This window comes from Corythoichthys intestinalis, chromosome 14 (assembly GCF_030265065.1).
Source record: "Corythoichthys intestinalis isolate RoL2023-P3 chromosome 14, ASM3026506v1, whole genome shotgun sequence".
NCBI lineage: Eukaryota > Metazoa > Chordata > Actinopteri > Syngnathiformes > Syngnathidae > Corythoichthys > Corythoichthys intestinalis.
This window is the reverse complement of record NC_080408.1, coordinates 32,810,860-32,832,123: the sequence shown is the minus strand read 5'-3', so window position 1 is coordinate 32,832,123 and position 21,264 is coordinate 32,810,860. Positions and strand designations below refer to the sequence as shown.

At 39.6% G+C, this 21,264-nt stretch overlaps 1 protein-coding gene across 4 annotated transcripts in view; it reads left to right on the top strand.

Moving 5' to 3' along the window:
- The window catches only part of LOC130929664 (cAMP-specific 3',5'-cyclic phosphodiesterase 4B-like), a 76,799-nt gene that overhangs the window by 36,408 nt on the left and 19,127 nt on the right, over positions 1-21,264 (top strand). For 2 of the 4 annotated variants that reach the window (XM_057857014.1, XM_057857015.1), the window contains one exon: positions 20,661-20,773. In XM_057857014.1, coding sequence (XP_057712997.1) covers positions 20,661-20,773 — 113 coding nt within the window. Of the gene's footprint in view, positions 1-16,007; positions 16,376-16,768; positions 16,833-20,660; positions 20,774-21,264 lie in introns of those variants that run through there. The other 2 variants (XM_057857017.1, XM_057857016.1) reach the window with 2 other exon arrangements.

Below are 21,264 nucleotides of genomic sequence, written 5' to 3'. Positions count from 1 at the left end.
TTGGTAATGTATCAAATACTTATTTCATGCAGTTAAATACAAATTTATTATTTAAAAACTATACAATGTGATTTTCTGGATTTTTGTATTAGATTCCGTCCCTCACAGCTGAATAGAACTTATGATACAAATTACAGACCTCTACATGGCTTGCAAGTGGGAAAACCAGCAAAATCGGCAGTGTATCAAATACTTGTTCTACCCACTGTATCCGTCTTGTGTCTTATCTTTCCATTCCAACAATAATTTACAGAAAAATATGGCATATTTTAGAGATAGTTTGAATTGCAATTAATTACGATTAATTAAGTTTTAAGCTGTAATTAACTCGATTAAAAATTTCAATCTTTTGACAGCCCTAATATATATATATATATATATACACATATAGAAATACATATATATATATATATATATATATATATATATATATATATATATATATATATATATATATGTATATATGTATATATATACATATATACATATATGTATATATGTATATATGTATATATGTATGTATGTATAGACCCTACTCACCAACGTCACAGAATGACGTGTCGTTGTATCCGGCCGCCATATTGTCCGTCATTGTTTATCCGTATTCTCAGTGGTTTCAATTTGTCGTGCAATTCATGGAAGCCCCGGTGCTTTCAGACGCTGTAAACTCATTGGATGCGTTGCATAAAAGGCGTTATGTGGAAAAGCTTCAGTCTATCCATTCGCCAGATCCATATTTGATGCCTAAATCGATATTTTTCGACCCGCTGCCCTCTCTGCCTGACATCTGCTACCCTGATATCTACAACTATCTTGTCCACACAAAATCAGCCTATTCTCACGAAAGTTTGAAAAACTTTAAGAGCAGCACTCTAAGCAACATTACCCGTGTGACCCTTCCAATTTTCTAAAATGGCGACAATCAATTATAAAAAAAAAAGTTGACTGAGATGGCCGACGCTCCAAGGATAGGTGGATATTGGACTATTTCTTCAATAAAACACGCAACAACTGTGTCTGCCTCATTTGCAAAGAGACAGTCGCTGTTTTCAAAGAGTTCGATGTGACGCGATAATGATATTACCGAACAAGACACGCTGACATGTACGACAACATTACAGGGAAGATACGCAGTGAGAAATTATAGCAACCTGAAGCTAGTTTAATTTCACAGCAGCAGTATTTCGCAAGAGCCCGAGTGTCGAAAGAGAACGCCACAAAGGCGAGATTGTTGAAATTACGAATGAAAAAAAATAATAATAAAGAAAATGTGACACACAGAAGGGCTTGCTAAAATTTGTTTAAATATATTGTTCTATGTAAATCAGCCAAGGTAGCCCCCCGCATTTTTACCACACTAAATATTGGCCCCCTTTGCAAAAGGTTTGGACACACCTGTTTAACTGATGATCCGTAGACGAGGTCAGCTTCTTTCACTTGGTACCAGCTAAATATTATTCAAAATGTAATGATGGTGGAAGAAATAAGCATCTTGAATTTGAAACTGTATGTTGTCGGCGATTAGCCTCGCAATGATCTTAATTGTGGTTGTCAGCCCAAAACCCTCTAAATATATATTAAATGCATCTTACCAGATATAAAATGACTACTACATAATCTGTGGTAATCGTTTGGAGCCCAGTTTTCTCGTCGAATTGCAGCAGTCCATCTCACTCTCCTCTCCGGGTCTCTCGGAATACGGTAGAACTTCAAGTCTCTCCGTCTATCTTCTCTGTTATTGCAACCAACCGCCACACACGCCTTTACCATTTTGATTATTAATGTTAACGAGCAGAAAAACACGCCATAATAGGAGGAATTTACGTAGCGGTAATGCATCAACACGACGAGTTGACGGACAATATGGCGCGGAGGCGTGGTTGTGACGTCATGTGAGTAGGGTCTATATATATGTGCCTTGCAAAAGTATTCAGCCCCCTTGAACCTTGCAACCTTTCGCCACATTTCAGGCTTCAAACATAAAGATATAAAATTTTAATTTTTTTTCAAGAATCAACAACAAGTGGGACACAATCGTGAAGTGGAACAAAATTTATTGGATAATTTAAACTTTTTTAACAAATAAAAAACTGAAAAGTGGGGCGTGCAATATTATTCGGCCCCCTTGCGTTAATACTTTGTAGCGCCACCTTTTGCTCCAATTACAGCTGCAAGTCGCTTGGGGTATGTTTCTATCAGTTTTGCACATCGAGAGACTAACATTCTTGCCCATTCTTCCTTGCAAAACAGCTCGAGCTCAGTGAGGTTGGATGGAGAGTGTTTGTGAACAGCAGTCTTCAGCTCTTTCCACAGATTCTTGATTGGATTCAGGTCTGGACTTTGACTTGGCCATTCTAACACCTGGATACGTTTATTTTTGAACCATTCCATTGTAGATTTGGCTTTATGTTTTGGATCATTGTCCTGTTGGAAGATAAATCTCCGTCCCAGTCTCAGGTCTTGTGCAGATACCAACAGGTTTTCTTCCAGAATGTTCCTGTATTTGGCTGCATCCATCTTCCCGTCAATTTTAACCATCTTCCCTGTCCCTGCTGAAGAAAAGCAGGCCCAAACCATGATGCTGCCACCACCATGTTTGACAGTGGGGATGGTGTGTTCAGGGTGATGAGCTGTGTTGCTTTTACGCCAAACATATCGTTTTGCATTGTGGCCAAAAAGTTCAATTTTGGTTTCATCTGACCAGAGCACCTTCTTCCACATGTTTGGTGTGTCTCCCAGGTGGCTTGTGGCAAACTTTAAACGAGACTTTTTATGGATATCTTTGAGAAATGGCTTTCTTCTTGCCACTCTTCCATAAAGGCCAGATTTGTGCAGTGTACGACTGATTGTTGTCCAATGGACAGACTCTCCCACCTCAGCTGTAGATCTCTGCAGTTCATCCAGAGTGGTCATGGGCCTCTTGGCTGCATCTCTGATCAGTTTTCTCCTTGTTTGAGAAGAAAGTTTGGAAGGACGGCCGGGTCTTGGTAGATTTGCAGTGGTCTGATGCTCCTTCCATTTCAATATGATGGCTTGCACAGTGCTCCTTGAGATGTTTAAAGCTTGGGAAATCTTTTTGTATCCAAATCCGGCTTTAAACTTCTCCACAACAGTATCTCGGACCTGCCTGGTGTGTTGCTTGGTTTTCATAATGCTCTCTGCACTTTAAACAGAACCCTGAGACTATCACAGAGCAGGTGCATTTATACGGAGACTTGATTACACACAGGTGGATTCTATTTATCATCATCGGTCATTTAGGACAACATTGGATCATTCAGAGATCCTCACTGAACTTCTGGAGTGAGTTTGCTGCACTGAAAGTAAAGGGGCCGAATAATATTGCACGCCCCACTTTTCAATTTTTTATTTGTTAAAAAAGTTTAAATTATCCAATAAATGTTGTTCCACTTCACGATTGTGTCCCACTTGTTGTTGATTCTTGACAAAAAAAAATAAATTTCATATCTTTATGTTTGAAGCCTGAAATGTGGCGAAAGGTTGCAAGATTCAAGGGCGCCGAATACTTTTGCAAGGCACTGTATATATATATCTATATCTATATCTATATATATATATATATATATATATATATATATATATATATAGTAGTATAGATTTTCGTGTGTAGTATAGTTTTATACTATTTATTTCTTAACTTCCAATTACCTAAATATAAAGTACTGAGTAATGAAAACATTGTGATTGATGTCATATTAAGGCGAACAAATAATTAATTTTGTCAAGACATCCTAGGTAATCCAAGGGGTTCCTCATAACCATGAGCTTTCTAGTATTTTTCAACACATGCTAGGTAATCAAAGGGGTTCCTCATAGATTTCTAATAATATATATTTTTTTTAATGAACACTGCAAAGGACTTTGAAATATTTTAGACATGCTTTCGTTAATTTAATCTACTCGTTCCTGCCTGGATTTTTTTCCACCGTGTAATCAGTTTTCCTCCGACATCCCCAAAACATGCATGGTATGTTAATTGAAGACTCTTATTTGCCCTCTGGTGTGAATATGGGTGTGAATGGTTGTTTTTCGAAAGGTGCCCTGTGAATTATTGGCCAGCAGTCCAGGGAGTACGCTGCCTTTGGCCCAATGTCACTTTACTTGCAACTAGGTATGTCTCAATCGGATATTTTTGCACCCGAGTCCGTGTCACCTGAATTTGAGAATCTGCCGATCCAGACCACAGATCCGATACTGAAAAAAAAAGTTGTTTTTTTTTTTGTTTTTTAATTTGATCAAAAGTTCCAAACATGTTACAATACTGTAGTGTTTACAATACTTCCTCCTCCTTTTTTTCAAGGGGTGTTGCTGAGGATAAGACATTTATATATTTGTTTCTTTTGGCAATGCCATTGTTTTTCTTATATAATTTTGTTACTTTTTAGCTGTTAAAAATTTAAAAAATATCTAAGTGTACTGCAAAAAACAGTGCGTTTCCTTGTGCCCTGCCCGTCAGCCAGCTAACATTGTAAGTCCTCCAATAAAACACAAGGCTTGGTCTTTTCTTGTTTTTATATGAAGTAATTTGTTTAAGTTTTTGAAACTGTAACAAAGAAACATGCATGCATTCAACACAACTGCACAATACACGCTTGTATACAAATACTATGTAGACACCACACTTCACCTGAGCTACAAGCTATAAGTATATGTTAGCTTTCATACAGCAGGAAAAAAAAAATTTCATATAGCTTTTCCTCATAAACACACGTGTACTGCATATTAACAGGTTGGTATAGATGTAAAATACTAGCAGACATAAAGTTTCCAAGGCAGAAACATTACAGAAACCTCTCAACAACCTCAATGTGACTGACAGGCTGTGTCCTGTGAAAGCGAATGAGCATATGTTCCAAACTGTCACACGGTGGATGCAGTGAATTATAATGACCACAGGGTGGCAGTAACGTAGTGTAAAACGTTAACTGTGTCTCTAAACACCGGCGACTCTAGCCAGCACAATAAGTTTAATTTTTAAAAATTTTTTTATTATATATAGTATAAATTAAAAACACGATCCTTTTCACCCGATTCTGATCTTCTGAAAATGGGCCCGATTTCTGATCACGTGATTGGATCTGGACATCTCTACTACTACCCTAATGTCGACAAGCTTAATATAAAATGGATAGAAGCATGTTCAACTAAAAAAAAATATATATATATACAACAAGCATTTAGTTGATTTTAAACAATAAGATGAACTTTAACAAATTAAAGTGATAGCAACATGAAATTTGGCTAGGAATTTATTTATTTTAGGCTTTAGGCGGGCTCCGTTTTCAGACATGTAACTGACGTAGGGAAACTACGGATGAGAACGAGGGAGGAGGACTGGACATTTTTTCTTGCTGCACTGGTTATTCGAGTCTGATTGACGTCAGCAAGGCCTTTAAAGCGGGTTCTCGCCACTTCCTATTATCACAGATGGGCTGCAGCAGCATCCGCAGCTGGGAAAAAAAACAACAACTACGTACCTTAATTGCCTTATTCTCACGTTTCACAACCTTGACCTTCCCTCTGCAAATGCTCTTGAACACAACTACCTGTTAAGATGAGGGGGAAAAAAGACCAACTGCTCACACTTTAAAATGCTGTTTTGAATGCAGACTAGGCCCCTTCTGTTTCACCATAGACAGTGTCAGCAGATACATCTGGGCAAACAAAGAACCCACACCTGCTCCTGAATAACAGGGATTGTTCCTTTGTGTTCCTTTCTTTCTTATTTTCTCATCGCTGTGAACGGAAAAGGAGACCAGATTGTTCCTGTTTTGCATTTCTGTGTGCAAAGAGCTCATCCCACAATAGTGATAAAAGATAAGACTATGCTTTGAGACAAAATTTTGGGGCCAGATTATTGCAGTAGGGTTTATAGGGCATTAAAATGGTTTATCGTTTTTATGCACTTCAGATTGGATATGGGAGAAGCGAAATCAAGCACATGACCACAGTCACGAGATGTAAGTGAGAACACTAGAGTGATGCGGGTGCTATTACTTTGGCACTTTACACTGTTTGCGCTATCAACTGGCACTATTGAGTGGATGGCTGTAGTGTTGGTCATGTGAGTTTTCAGTTTTTTTCAACGCACACCATCTTGACCCTATCAAACCCAGTCCCGTGAGCCCAGCAGCCAACAAAGGGCTCACTCTTCCCTGACTGATTCAGATTATAGGCTTTGCTCTGTGTTATACTTGATGCGTACAACTCCACTTGCAAAGCTTTGCTATGACGTGCTTGACCGTCACTTATGATTAATTTGTAACGGCTGTTAGTAGCCTTAACTACGTGTTGTCCCAAGAATTGGAGGGGGCAAGCTTAACTCTTAGGCTGCCATTAACGGCGGCAATGTCCAAACCATTTCAATTTGGAGGACGTCAAGAGTGAGGGATTGGTATGGTACTAAAAATTTGAATATTTTACTGCTTCACTTGTAAAGTAGCACAATCAGATAGTTTTTTTTGTGCATGCAGATTTGCAGAATTTATTTGTGTCACACGCTTCCTCACTCCAGTTAAGTCTGGGGCAGTTGCTCAAATCCGCGTGTGCTGCAAGAATCCGTTTCAGGTTTTCCAGGCTCACAGCCAAAGGAGAGGATCCTAAGGGCTGGAAGCAGCGGCTTGGTTAAGTATTTGAATTATGTCATTGACGTCAGCAGAGTCATAAACCTCGTTGCGGCCCATCCCTCAAGTTGTCCCTTGCCAACAAAGCTCCATAGCGCATTGTTAGCGGGCCGTCATGCAAGCCTTGATGAAGTGTGTTTGTATGTGAATGTTAGTATAACAACTGAAGTCTTAAGTTTTGACAGGTGAAGAAATTGCAGTAAGTCTTGGTCGTAAACTACCCTATTGCAGTTAAGGGTTGTTAGTAAAAGAAAACAATATATGGATCATGTAGTGTCAGTTTTAATCCAAATGGACCCTTTTGTATGTGTTTGCTGTGTAACTAATCTACTATATGAAAAGCTACAGTAGAGTAAAAGAAAGGCTAAAAGTTTCATTTAGCATGTTAGATGAGTCCAATGATTGGCTCACCTCTTTTTCTTTGTCATTATTAGGATAATTACTTAAATGGTAGTGTCAAAATGAAAACTGAGTTTAACAAGTGAAACATAACCATTTAAAATATTGCACTTAAATAAGGAACACAGTTACAGAAACTTCAATTTTAAGAAAAAGCCACCTTTAACATGCCAAATCAACAATAATGAATAACAATATGTTCATGGCTTAAAGTTTCTGTGACATAAAAAAGACATGTTTATTTCTTATTACACGTGGTATTTTATGCTCCTGAATGAAAGGGACCGCTTGGATGTGTGTGGAAGCGATCAATGTACTGTGTTTATTACATTTTTTTAATCCCACGCTACGAAAATGAGAGACTTCCAGCCACGGTCTCGGATTGAGGAAGAAACGAATGTGACGTCAGCGGACTAATCATTTTCATAATACAGCCATTACTATAGTATGCAGAAGGACTGTGGATTCATCTTATTGCGGATTAATTTGTTTATTTTTTTGCGTCATGTCAGCCCAGTGTGCTGCAGGCTTTTGTTGCTACACCAGGGAGAGTGGTGTGAGGCTTTTTGAATTTCCAAAAGATCCTGTTCACCGCGAATTAAGGGCAAAACAAGTCCGACAATCAAGAGACCATTGGAAGGATGACTAAGTGAGTAAGCTACGTGTTTTATGTTACGCTAAATCAGGGGTGTCCAAACTTTTTGCAAAGGGGGCCAGATTTGGTGTGGTAAACATGAAGGGGGCCGACCTTGGCTGACGTCCTTTATGTTGAACAATATATTTAAGCAAATTTTAGTGAGCCATTATGTGTGTCACATTTGCTTTATTATTATTTTTTAATTAATAATTTCAACAATCTCGCAACTAGCCTTTTTGGCTAAGCCTTCGACTCTCGGGCTCTTGGGAAACACTGCTGCTGTAACATTAAACTAGCTTCAAGTTGCTTCAATTTCTCGCTACGTACATCATGTATCTTCCCTGCAATCTTGTCGTCCATGTCAGCGTGTCTTGTTTGGTAAAATCGCCATACATTGAACTCTTTAAAAACAGCGACTGTCTCTTTGCAAATGAGGCAGACACAGTTGTTGCGTATTTTAGGGAGGAAATAGTCCAATTTCCACCTATCCTTGAAGCGTCAGCCTTCACAGTCAACTTTCTTTTTTTTTTGTTGATTGTCGCCATTTTAGAAAATTGGGAGTAAAAGGTCACACGGGGTAATGTTGCTTAGAGTAATGTTGCTTTTTAGTGGGGAAATGAGCAGCAGCATTTAGTGTGTAAGCTACCTCATATGCTGGTAGCAGTACTGCTGACCAATTTATTAAGTCTGTGTGCGGGCCAGACGTTATTGATATTATGACAAAGGCTGGGGGCCGGATGAAATTTAACCACGGGCCGCATTTGGCCCCCGGGCCGGACTTTGGACATGTCTGCGCTAAATACTGAGATCATGGCAGACCTGTAAATAAGGAGGTGGCTTGCATTTTGTGGGTAGCAATGTCCACCGAGAAGGGCTTTCAGCCAACGGCTTGTCGCACACCATGGTCGCCGGCCGATAAAGGTGTTCCCACCTATAGAGCGCTATCCTCGGCTTGAGCCTGGGGAGCCTCCCGCCCTCGTCTCCGGTTCTCGATCGTGTCAACACTTCGACCCCCCTCGGTCCTCTTCACGTGCCCGCCTAGAGAGCGCTATACTCGGCTTGGGCTCAGGCAGCCACACGGTCCAACGTCAGCTGGTTTGTCCACCAAGAATGCGCCATTTTCTAGCAAGCACTGCCTGCCTGCTGGGGCCGCGGCAGAACTACGACCCGAAACTTGCTCGCCGCTGAGGATTGGCTGATCAGTAAAGACAATCAACCCCGCTGCCGTGTGTGACATGAGTCGGGGTAGTTTCGTGTGATTTTTTTTTGTTTTCTAAAGGCGAGAAAAAGACTTGGAAAAGCCACTCGGTTTGGGTTAGCATGTCCCCTTGCTCTCACACCTCCTGTTTTGTTTACGCTCTTCCCTCGTCTCCAAAGCCGGGACAGGGAAATGACAAAAGCCAGGCTCAGTCCAGCAGCATAAAATACCGTTTGGGAAGTTTAAGAAGTCGGCAGTTTTGACCATGATGCAGTAATTTAGCCCTGTCGTAATGAATAAATGCATTTTTAATATTTCATATTACATTTAGCACAAGACTCTTATTTGTCATGACCATTCAATTTTTTTAGCGATTGGAGAAATATAATTACATAAAAAGAATATCCTGTGAAAATATTGGAGAAGAGTTAGAAAAGTTAAAAACTAAAAACAATGACATTTTGCTGCTCTATGTCGCATTTTCCTCGTTCTGAATATTCCTCATTGGGCTGGATTCTAAATCAGCTGAAATCGTTACTCTGCCGATGTCATCACCCATATGGAGGTGCTAGAGCGCTATAATAACAGGCGGGGCTGAATGGCAGATTAAAAGACTAATTTGTCATCATCTGAGCCTTGCCAAACTTGTATATAGTCGAATCGTCTCAAAATATGATTTTAATCCACATAATAATGCTATTTAAAATCTTTATTATCGTGTCACAGGCACTTTAAAGTACCCCGGCGTAATGCCTGAATTCCGGTGCATGTATTTTATTTTTGGAAGGCCTAACACTGGGCAAGCTAGGTGGCGCTGGGAAGCAAAGATTGCAGACGTCAACCCAATGCTGACCAGTGTGGCTCGCTGGGATCCATCTATATTTATGGGTTTGATTATTTTAATTTTTTGATCAAACAGTTGTTACTTATTTCCACAGTTGTATGGCATTAAACAGGGCAATTACCAATGCAACTTTGATTTCCATTGTTCCCTATGTCAAGACGACATTTGGAAATTTAAACAAATCCCATTTTGACCAATGCCAATTGTTTGAAACTAAATGCAAAGTCGTTGAATCCACTTCCAAACAATTTCTTATCTTAGGGTATTTTTCTACTGCATACATTTCCATCCAACTTGAAATTTGATTCCTTTTTCCTTCTAAAAAATAAAGACAAGTTTATCAGTTCTGAGAAGGTGATTTATTCTTCAGTAATTTGTGTGTCAGCCAAACATGTGAGAAGTCAGTGCAAAAAAGATCATTGTTGCACATATTGATGCCAAACACAATGTCATGACGTCATGATGAAGAATGTGTGTGTGCGTAGATAAACATCTTGGAGCTAACAAACTAGTGACTCAAGCCAAACTGGACAGTCATACTGTATTATTTCCTGACAAGTGAGATAAACATGAATACACTCAACATTAGTCACAACGTCCACATCTATTTCACAACTTGTTCTGTTCTGTAAAAGGCACACACACTGAAATCTAGTTACTGAATGTCATAGATATGGTTTTTACTCTTCATAAAAATACTTGATACAGTACAAAGCTGTTTCCTCACAAGCAACCTTTAATGATTGTTGCAGGTTATTGCAGCAGTAGTTTTATATTCCTTATATAACACGCTTGCATTAAAGTGATCATCTTCCCCTGTTGCTGCTGGCTGGAAGTCTTCAAAAAGTGGCATAACGGATAGGGCAGTGCAGTTTTGCAAACCACACTTCAGCCAGACAGCCAAGGAAACAGGTTTGGGGGGTAGATTGAGCACACAGAGGGGCAGTGTGAGGTGGATGAGAGCGGAAGGTGTCTTGGCCAGGAATGGATTTGGGGGGATGTTTAAGCCTAGCCAGTGTTGTTAGTGCTGTTGATGGTGCTCACAGAGGCCGGTTTGTGGCCCTATAGGGGAGAGCGTGGAGGCAGACAGAGTGTGTCTACACACTGAAGCCTGTTGTCCTCATAGCAGCCGCCCGCATATGGCTAAGGCATTAGGACACGCAGATGAAAACGGCGGGGGAAAGCCTGGAAAAGTACCCCACACTATATCTGGGTGTAGGTTCGTCCAGCTCAGTGTGCATACGTGCGTCACACCAATTTTGAATGGTGACGGTGAGATTTTTCAGTGTAAGTTTGAAAATGTTTGGAGAGTTGAAGCATTTTCTTCTAGTACCACAGCGGTCAAGAATTTAAAGTTAAGGACATAATTATTAGTCTACTAAACTTTGATTTTTTTTTTTTTGGTACAGTGGGGCAAATAAGTATTCAGTCAACCAATTGTGCAAGTTCTCCCACTTGAAAATATTAGAGAGGCCTGTAATTGTCAACATGGGTAAACCTCAACCAGGAGAGACAGGATGTGGAAAAAAAAACAGAAAATCACATTGTTTGATTTTTAAAGAATTTGTTTGCAAATCATGGTGGAAAAGAAGTATTTGGTCAATACCAAAATTTCATCTCAATACTTTGTTATGTACCCTTTGTTGGCAATAACGGAGGCCAAACGTTTTCTGTAACTCTTCAAAAACTTTTCACACACTGTTGCTGGTACTTTGGCCCATTCCTCCATGCAAATCTCCTCTAGATCAGTGATGTTTTGGGGCTGTCGTTGGGCAACACAGATTTTCAACTCCCTCCACAGATTTTCTATGGGGTTGAGATTTGGAGACTGGCTAGGCCACTCCAGGACCTTGAAATGCTTCTTACGAAGCCACTCCTTTGTTGCCCTGGCTGTGTGTTTGGGATCATTGTCATGCTGAAAGACCCAGTCACGTCTCACCTTCAATGCCCTGGCTGATAGAAGGAGATTTTCACTCAAAATCTCAATACGTGGCCCCATTCATTCTTTCCTTTACACATATCAGTCATCCTGGTCCCTTTTCAGAAAAAAAGCCCCAAAGCATGATGTTTCCACCCCCATGCTTCACAGTGGGTATGGTGTTCTTCAAATGAAATTCAGTATTCTTTCTCCTCCAAACACGAGAACCTGTGTTTGTACCCAAAAATTCTATTTTGGTTTCATCTGACCATATCACATTCTCCCAGTCCCCTCCTAGATCATCCAAATGCTCTCTAGCGAACCGCAGACGGGCCTGGACATGTACTGGCTTCAGCAGAGGGACACGTCTGGCAGTGCAGGATTTGAGTCCCTGGCGGCGCATTGTGTTACTGATAGTAGCCTTTGTTACTGTGGTCCCTTGCATGGAGCCCCAGATCGAGGGAGATTATCAGTGGTCTTGCATGTCTTCCATTTTCTAATAATTGCTCCCACAGTTGATTTCTTTACACCAAACGCTTTACCTATTGCAGATTCAGTCTTCCCAGCCTGGTGCAGGTCTACAATTTTGTCTCTGGTGTCCTTTGACTGCTCTTTGGTCTTGGCCATAGTGGAGTTTGGAGTTTAACTGACTGAGGTCCATAGTGGAGTTTGGAGTGTAACTTACTGAGGTTGTGGACAGGTGTCTTTTATACCGATAATGAGTTAAAACAGGTGCCGTTAATACAGGTAACGAGTGGAGCCTCGTTGGACCTCGTTAGAAGAAGTTAGACGTCTTTGACAGCCAGAAATCTTGCTTGTTTGGAGGTGACCAAATACTTTTTTTCCACTCTAATTTGGAAATAAATTATTTAAAAATCAAACAATGTGATTTTCTTGTTTTTTTTTTCCACATTCTGTCTCTCATGGTTGAGGTTCACCCATGTTGACAATTGCAGGCCTCTAATCTTTTCAAGTAGGAGAACTTGCACAATTGGTGGTTGACTAAATACTTATTTGCCCCACTGTATATGGTTTAGATATGTTTAATTGCATTAAGACATGAACTAAAAAATGTCTCTTTTTTGTTACAAATACATACAGTATTTTAAAAAGTACCACTTACAAAACTAAGCCTTTCTCAATAATTATAGTTAAAGAGAACTAACTCAAAATTTTACTATCACAGTCATGGCACGCAAGTAAAAGGCACTGGGACCCAAGCACAGGCGAGGAAAGTTAAGAGCGCAGATGGTATACTCAAGCAACTGAAAGGCAAAGTGACAAATTAACACTAGGAACAGACCCCCGCCGATGACAGATGACATGATGCGGTATGGGCCAACGAACCAAGACTGAATAAAAACAGGGAATCAAATACAAACAGACTGAGGAGACATCGAGGCATACCTGGACAAGACGAGCTGACAGAACAGACAGAACAAAGACAGAGGAAAACATGACATGATAACATTGGAAAGACTAATGATGTGTTAAACTTTAAGCCAAAATATTAACAATCACAGAATGTGACAGTGACCCCCCCTCCATGTACCACCCAACTCCAAAAGGACAGATTTCAGATTACCAAAACAAAAATTCTCTAAAACAGGGTGGACGGAAGGGCACCTACTGACAGTCACGAGGGTGAAAGTACAGGATGTACGGGTCATTTTGGAGGTCGACCAAGGGAAAGAGGCTCATCGCAGCCTGTCTAGTGGTCATCAGGTATAAGATGCATCGCCAAAGCAGCCACGTGACTGGGATGGAAAGCCATAACTGATCAGATGACTCTGGTGACGAGACAAAGCAGCAGACAGAGAAGACATGAACCGGAGACACTGGGGGGAAAAACATTGGCAAGAGAAATATTTGTATGCACAACCGAAAAAAAATTACAAAACAGACTTTGATGTACTATATTAGAAATATGGGGGTCTGGTCCCTGTATGACCAGTGACAGTTTGGTCCACGTAACCGGCAGCAAGTCAGATCCGTTGCCAATGAGCATTGGACTCCGCCAAGGCTGCCCTATGTCACCGATTCTGTTCATAACTTTCTGGTTTGGTGGCCTCAGTATTGCATCTCTGCTTTTTGCTGATGAAGTAACGTTGAAACTGCTGCCCCTGCAACCCAGCTTCTAATAAGCATGATAAAATGAATGAATGGAGGGCTAGATATATTGGAATTTACTGAAAAAAAAAAATCCCTTTTTCGGGTTTCTCTGAAATTGTACACTGAGCTCATCGATGCTTTTCAGATATTTCAGACACTGAGCGAGTTTATTTTCATTCATAAGGGGTACCTGATAATAAGGCACATTAGTGCATCAATGTACTGCATTTGTCAATTGTTCTTTATCTTTTAACATTGTAATTATTCTATAAGTTAGCGCATCAATCCATTGTGTGTTCAATGTATTTATTCAGATTTAACATTGGAAAGAGATACATATGACATGTTTAATTAAAAAATATAATTAAAATATTTAAACAAAAAAAACTTTTATGTATTCATATATTTTAATAAATGTTTTTAAGCACTTTAAATGTCATAGTTATAAGTTTTAAACATATTACTGTCCCACCAAATTATTTTTAAACAAGGATAAAGTAAAAAAAAAAATGCTTGTTTGCTTCATTGAGTGAGTCAAGCTGCTCACTTACACACAATGAGTTGCCACGGCAACTGTTTAACAAGTTAAACGATGACTGACACATGCGGCGCTTTGAAGTTTCTCCTTCCAGGCATCTCTGGCAAGATCAAATCTTAACATCTGTCAATCATTGTTTACGTTAATAAGCAACTCCGGTGCACTGCCTGACCAAGAAAAGGAGCAGGTGGGGAACAGCTCATCTGTATTTATTTATTAATTGGGGGGGGGGGGGGGGGGGTCCACGATGGACAGAGGGCGCAAAGTTTGAAGCGCGAAGTAGCGAGGGATCACTGTATTTGATCTGCAGTTCAACACTTAAAACTTACAATATCACTTCCGCAAATTGCATTAAGGAAATGTCTAATGGGGACTACAGAGGGTAAACTCAATTTTTCTTATCATGCAGGATAATTATTTTAAGTGATTGTGCTGACTGCCCCGTGGTGGACATTAAAGGTTTTGTGCAAAAGCGGTCAATTAAATTAATCATCATTTTTTTAAAAACAACAAATAAAATTAGCTTATACACTACTAACATTCAGATGCATTTGCACTCAAGGTATTGAAAAGTGCCAAGTGCAATAATGTACAGTATTTAGACCAATATTTACCTGAAAGATATAACTTTTCTTTTTCATTCTTGCAATTCACTTTAAAATGACACCATACGGTAACTATATGCAGTACAGGCAAAAAGTTTAGAGACACCTCATTCAGTGCAACACAAATGAAGGTCCCAGCCCCATTGATACAGCAATAAATCCCACTAATTGACCCTGAAAAGGCATACCTGTGAAGTCAAAAACAATTTTAGGTGACTTCCTCTTGAAACTCATCCAGAGAATGGCAAGAGTGTGCAAAAAGTAATCAGAGCATAGGGTGGCTACTTTGAAGATGCTCGAATGTTATACATGTTTTTAGTTATTTGACCTTTTCTGCTATGTGCATAATTACACACGTGTTAATTCATAATTTTATCACCTTCAGTGAGAATTTACAATGAAAATGGTCATGAAAATAAAACACAACAAACAAATGAGATGGTGTGTCCAAACTTTTGGCCTGTACTGTATATTTTCTTTATTTTGTGGTGACATTGAGTTGCAATTGAATTGCATCAAGCTAACAGTATGGCTACAGCTACTACTGCACATATTTTGTGAATAGTTAGTGGAGGCCGCGTTGACTGAAAAAAAAACCATTTTGCAGTCATAAACATAATGGATATTTGTTCTGCAGCTCTTGAGACTAATTATTTAAATGCTCTGGATCTTATTTGCAGAATAGATGAGCCAAGCCTTTGATTTTTGATTACTCAGTTTGACTGTCTGACTGTACACACTGACTGAAGGGAACTGGAGCAGGATGTGGTTGCACACTCGTGTATGCCGTGTGTCAAGAGCTCACCACCTTTTTGCATAAATGGCTTTGATGTTGAATTTTCAACTTCCTGCCATGAACATTTATGAACGCCTTGATTCTTGGAAATAGTTTGACCACAAAGGTGACCGATAGTTTGTAACCAAGGGTTCTTTTGATCCTGATTTCACTTTAATACTCATACAATGGCAATACTGATTTTGATTCTTTTCTATTCTAATACTTCAGCTTCTCTTTTATGCATGATTGCTAACAACTGGGATTTAGTGTGGAGCTGAGTTTTTTAGCCACAACAAAAGTCAGTAATAATAATAATGCTTTTAAATTGACACTCCAGTCATTTTGAGTATTTGTTTCTAAATACATGTACTATGTTGGGAAATAAATGCTGAAAACAGGCTGAGAATACTTGAGTGCTGAATCTTTGAGTAATAGCTATAAAATATTTTTCTTTTTATAGTTTCCATCATTTTTGGGGCGGCCCTAAAAAAATGGTAGGGTGACATCACCTTAAATTCTTGTTTTCTGGCCTGCCCACTATATAAGAATCCGGTTGTAACCAGTGGCTTTTCGCACTGCATAATTGCAATTTCCGCATTTTTACTTCGACATCAAGCTGTACCACTAAATTACAGCCCCCGATCCCCAGATACATCATCTCTCGCATGTTTATGTGTTTTATTTTATTTGGGCTTTTTCTAGGTAAGGCTAATTATTTTTTATTTACTGTCCTTTTACCTGATTGTGAAATTCACCAATAAAAATATTCTGTTCAACTATTTCATTTTAAAAGCGCAACATAGCGATAAACATGAAGTTGGTGCACATGATTTGCTTCTGCGGGCCACACAAAATGGTGTGGCGGACCATCTTTGGCCCCCAGACCTTGAGACACCAATGACCTATATCTAAGCATCTGATTCGTATTTCTCATTTGCAGCACATTTCAGTCAATTTTTGCGGTACGTATGTAATAAAATTTCATTGTGCTTTGTTCAGAAAGTATATGCCATTTGGTTGCAGTGAAAAGCTTTGATCCGCCGTATTGACGTAAAATGGGGAGTGGCGTGTTGGCTTTCTTGTGCTGAGCAGATGGGGTAAATTTATTCCATGTGTGACGCTTATGAGGTCGATGGATGTTTTTCAAGGAAAAAGGAAGGTGGGGAAATCCAGATGTGTGCGGCGTCAACTCTTTTCAGGCACAAATTTGTTGAATCAACATTCTCCATGGCATGCTATTTAATTTGCTTCTTCACACGTCATCAGCTAAATCATCTCACAAGTCTGTATATACCTTTTTACCATAATGGCGGCCTTGATTCACGCTTGTATTAATTCCCAACCATGTTTCATGCAAGTTCAAGGTCAAATTGGAAGTACTTTGGTTTCTTGGCACATAGCTTGGTCCTGGTTTGGCCTCCTTCCAAAATCGGAGTCAAAGTTTACCTCTTGTGTTACTTGTGCAAACAAGGTTTAATGTCGGGTATAATATGCCCCCCTCTCTTCTTCCTCAGTGAGGTTCAGAGAGGAGAGAGGCATTTTGTGACGTGAGGTGGCGTGACGGGAGTTCCTGTTGCAGTTCATCTAAGTTTAAGTAGAAGACATCTGTGTTTTACTGACAAACTTTTAAGGATGTTCAGCAGCTGTTTTTCGAGCTCTGACATATTGCTGTTTTGTACTTGTCTATTGAAGTGATGTACTTTCACAAGTAGAATGCACAATGTTTTGATAAATATTATCATTGAAGGTGATAAACAGGTATGAAAATGGGTCAGGGGTTAAAAAGGTGAGAAGGGTGTGGCGGAAGTATGTTCCGGTAGGGCTGTCCCAAACGACTAATTTTCTCCCGATTAGTCAGCTGACTATTTGTACGATTAGTCAACTAATACTAACTTAGCGATGAAATTTTTGTTGACTCTTATTACTTCACAAAAGCATTCTTAATTGAAGTACAAATAAACATGTAAATAACAATAATTAATCACACAAACAATGAGGTCAAATGTTGATAGCATTTACCACTGCAAATGAATGGAATGTAAACAGATTCAGAACACTGACTTCGCCTTTCCAACATTATTCAAAACAATTCTTTAAAAAATTTCTAGCATTATTATTATACTGTACTACTACATATAATAGTTTTATAATAATTAAAATATTCATTGCCAATCATATTTTTCAAAAAGGTTCATTTTAAAGCTATTCTTAATGTAGAATATTAATTCTGTAGTATTATAGTAGGAGGAGCTGGCTGAAGTGGCTGGGGAGAGGGAAGTCTGGGCTTCCCTGCTAAAGCTGCTGCCCCCGCGACCCGACCCCGGACTAAGCGGAAGATAATGGATGGATGGATGGATGGATATTATAGTATTTACATATTATTGTATTAATTCTGAAGTACGTGGGATTAACTCGAGAAATTGTTATTTATATGAATGCGACGTGCTTTTGTTTTGAAATGTACAGAGGAAGTACGTTCGCTACACCGCTAACAGCTTCACACGCCGCAAAAAAAAACACTTTTTGTACTTGCTTGTGGATTTTTTTTTTTTTTCTGCAAATGCTGTTAACCAGCGATTTTTAATGTTTGAAGTGTCACCTTTTAACCACAAGTTTGCATTTTGGAGAAGACTGCCAATGTTTAATAGCAGGCTAAAGTAGGTTGTCTTTTTCCCCCATTAGTCACAATGTAGCAATGCTAACGTTTACAGTGTTTAATATACGTTTCCTTATTTTGTTTGTCTGCACTGTAATTCTACGGCGTGTTGATTACCAATAAACGTCTGTGAAATGAACTGGAGTCTCATGTCATCTACACGCATGCTGGCGGTGATAAAACGCAGCTGTGAAAATTATCGCCTTCATTTTTATTTACCTTGCGACAAATGGACTCATTGCATATCGCGACAGGCTTAGCAACTTCAATAAAACATTTCGTTAGTAGTTAGATGGAATTACGAGCCCCCCCACCCCCCCCTCCTAAAACCCAACCCCGGAACAAGCAAAAGATGATGGATGGATGGATGGATAGATAGATGGATTTTTTTAATGCTAGCTTGTAGTTACTTTTAAATTTCAATTTTATCAGTTTCCCCAGTTACCAGTGTTTTACCGTAAATTTAACTCATTTTTTTCTACACTGTACTTAAAACTTTGAAAATTCAGTAGCTACCAGAGGGGGAAAAAAAGTTATTTTGGTTTGTTATAGTTCTTTCAGAGGGTACAGTACACACAACAGCGAAACCTGTCACCCGATGTTAGTCTAATGAGGACATATGAAATACATGAGTGGGGGACACAATCATTATTACTGAGGTGTGACAAATAATCGAAATGCTGATATATCGTGATACTTTGTATCCCAAAAGGTTATCGATATGCTCCTGCCAAGAATCGAGATATCGTTTTAAAAAAGGTGTCAATGTCTTAAAAAAAAAAAAAAAAAAATGAACCAACAAGTTGCTACCAAAATCTTCCACCATAATAGTGTTTCAGTTAACTCTAAGGATGCATTGACGGTGCTCGACGCCCAATCCATTTAGACTGTGAACGTTCATTCATTCCAAACCAGAGCATTTACATTTACATTCTGTCCGATTTTCAGGGCATTTACAGGTCACTTGCTGTTCATTTTAGGGCATTTGCAGGTCATTTTCTGTTGTATTTGAGTCACTGCCTATTCATTTGGGTGATTCCCAGGTCACTTTCTGTTCTGTAACTCAAAATAAACAGAAAGAGAGCCACAAAATACCCCAAAATCAACAGGAAGTAACTGAAAATCAACAGGAAAATGACCTTAAATGGCCCAAAATTACGTCATTGCTTGGCATTGGCTGCCACTACCGGCCATAGACTTTCAATCCGTTTGAAGTGGGTGGGATGGCAGCGAATGAATGAACGAATGTTCATTCGCTGCCACCATCCCAGTTTAAATGGATTGGACGTCTACGAGTGATTAAACTCATTGCAATTCACAGCAGAAGCTTCTTTTTCTGTTTATTAGTTGTTTGTAGAATATCCTAGAATGATTTCCTGACCAATGTATCGATAATCGTTATATCACCATATCGTCAGATCATCGTTATCGTGAGCTTTGTACCGTAAATTGTATCGTAGCGTGAGGGACCAAGAGGTTCCCGCTCCTAATTATTATCTTTATTCCCATATTTTAAATAAGCCTACAGTATACTTCAGTCATAATAATCACGACGCCTAAGGCAGGTTTGCGATTCCCGATCAGATGCAAAAAACATAAACATAAAATATTAAGGCATCCAAAGTGGGATTTGAACCCGGGGCCAAAAAATATCATATTTTTACCTCATTGCAAATCTTCAACCACCGCACATCATGAAAAACTCATCTTCAAAGTAGATGACAAGTTGTACAATTTAAGAAGTCTGACTGAAATGTGTATTAAATTTCACATATGCGGTTGGTTTGGCTCTGGGCTTTGAGTGGGAGGGGGGAGCACACAAGCCTTTTGGGGAATGGACACAGGCCCCTATGGCCCACCCATTTTGACAGGTCTTTCAAGGTTGAGGACGATAGACCAACTACAGGAGGCAGCATACTGCCTAGTTAGAATGGCACCGCGAGGTGGCTTAGCGAATGATTGCAAGTGTTAGAAGGGGTGGGGGAGCATAGAGAGTAGGAGGGGGTTTGAGGAGCCCACAACTCAGAGCAAACCAGCGGGATATGGAGAGAAAGGGGCTTCTGAGAGAGTCAGCAAACAGTCACTCTAGCTTCAGTTTTTGAAAGTTTGACTACTCGAAACTTTCAGAGGTAGAGCAGCACAACAAAATGAAGGAGCTCTGTGTCCACAACTCTCAGTCTACCTCGGCAGCTCCTGGGTGTTCAGCTGGCCAGTCCACCAGAAGATCAAACCATTCTGGGCAGCTAGGACCTCCGCGCATGGTGCCGGGGAGTTCCAGCACAGATTTGGCTCCTTTGGGCTCTGACTACATGCCCATGTGTCTGTTGGCAGATGAGTCCTACCAGAAGCTTGCTATGGAGACCATGGAGGAGCTCGACTGGTGTCTGGACCAGTTGGAGACCATCCAGACCTACCGCTCTGTCAGTGACATGGCGTCCAATAAGGTATGAATTGACCTTCCTTGATGTTTCATTATTGGCAATATAATATTGTTTTTTCATAGTAGTTTTCTTGCTTTCCACAGTTTGATATGAATGAGTCGAAAACAGAAATAGGTATTATCTAGTGGAACCTAGTCCTAAAATTTTAAGTTGAGCCATTGTCACGTTGACGATAAGGCATTTGTTGACTGCTGTCTACATTTAGACGTTAAGCAAGCCAGTATCATATTGCTCTCTTTATAGGCATATTTAATGTCAGAGTTCCTTTTAAAGTCACTTCAGTTGTGATCTAGTTTGTTATAGTGTTGAGGACAGTATGGCATCGGTCTACTTTCTCCAGTGATGCCATTCCAAAAAGCCAGCCTTAATGCAATCACTGGTCAAAGCTATAGGGTAAATTTTGTATCTTATTTGTAATGAGCTCTTCAATTTAGATTTCATCGCTACCCTTCAGTCTGGAACAAATCAGTATGTTTTGTTATAAATTATTTCAT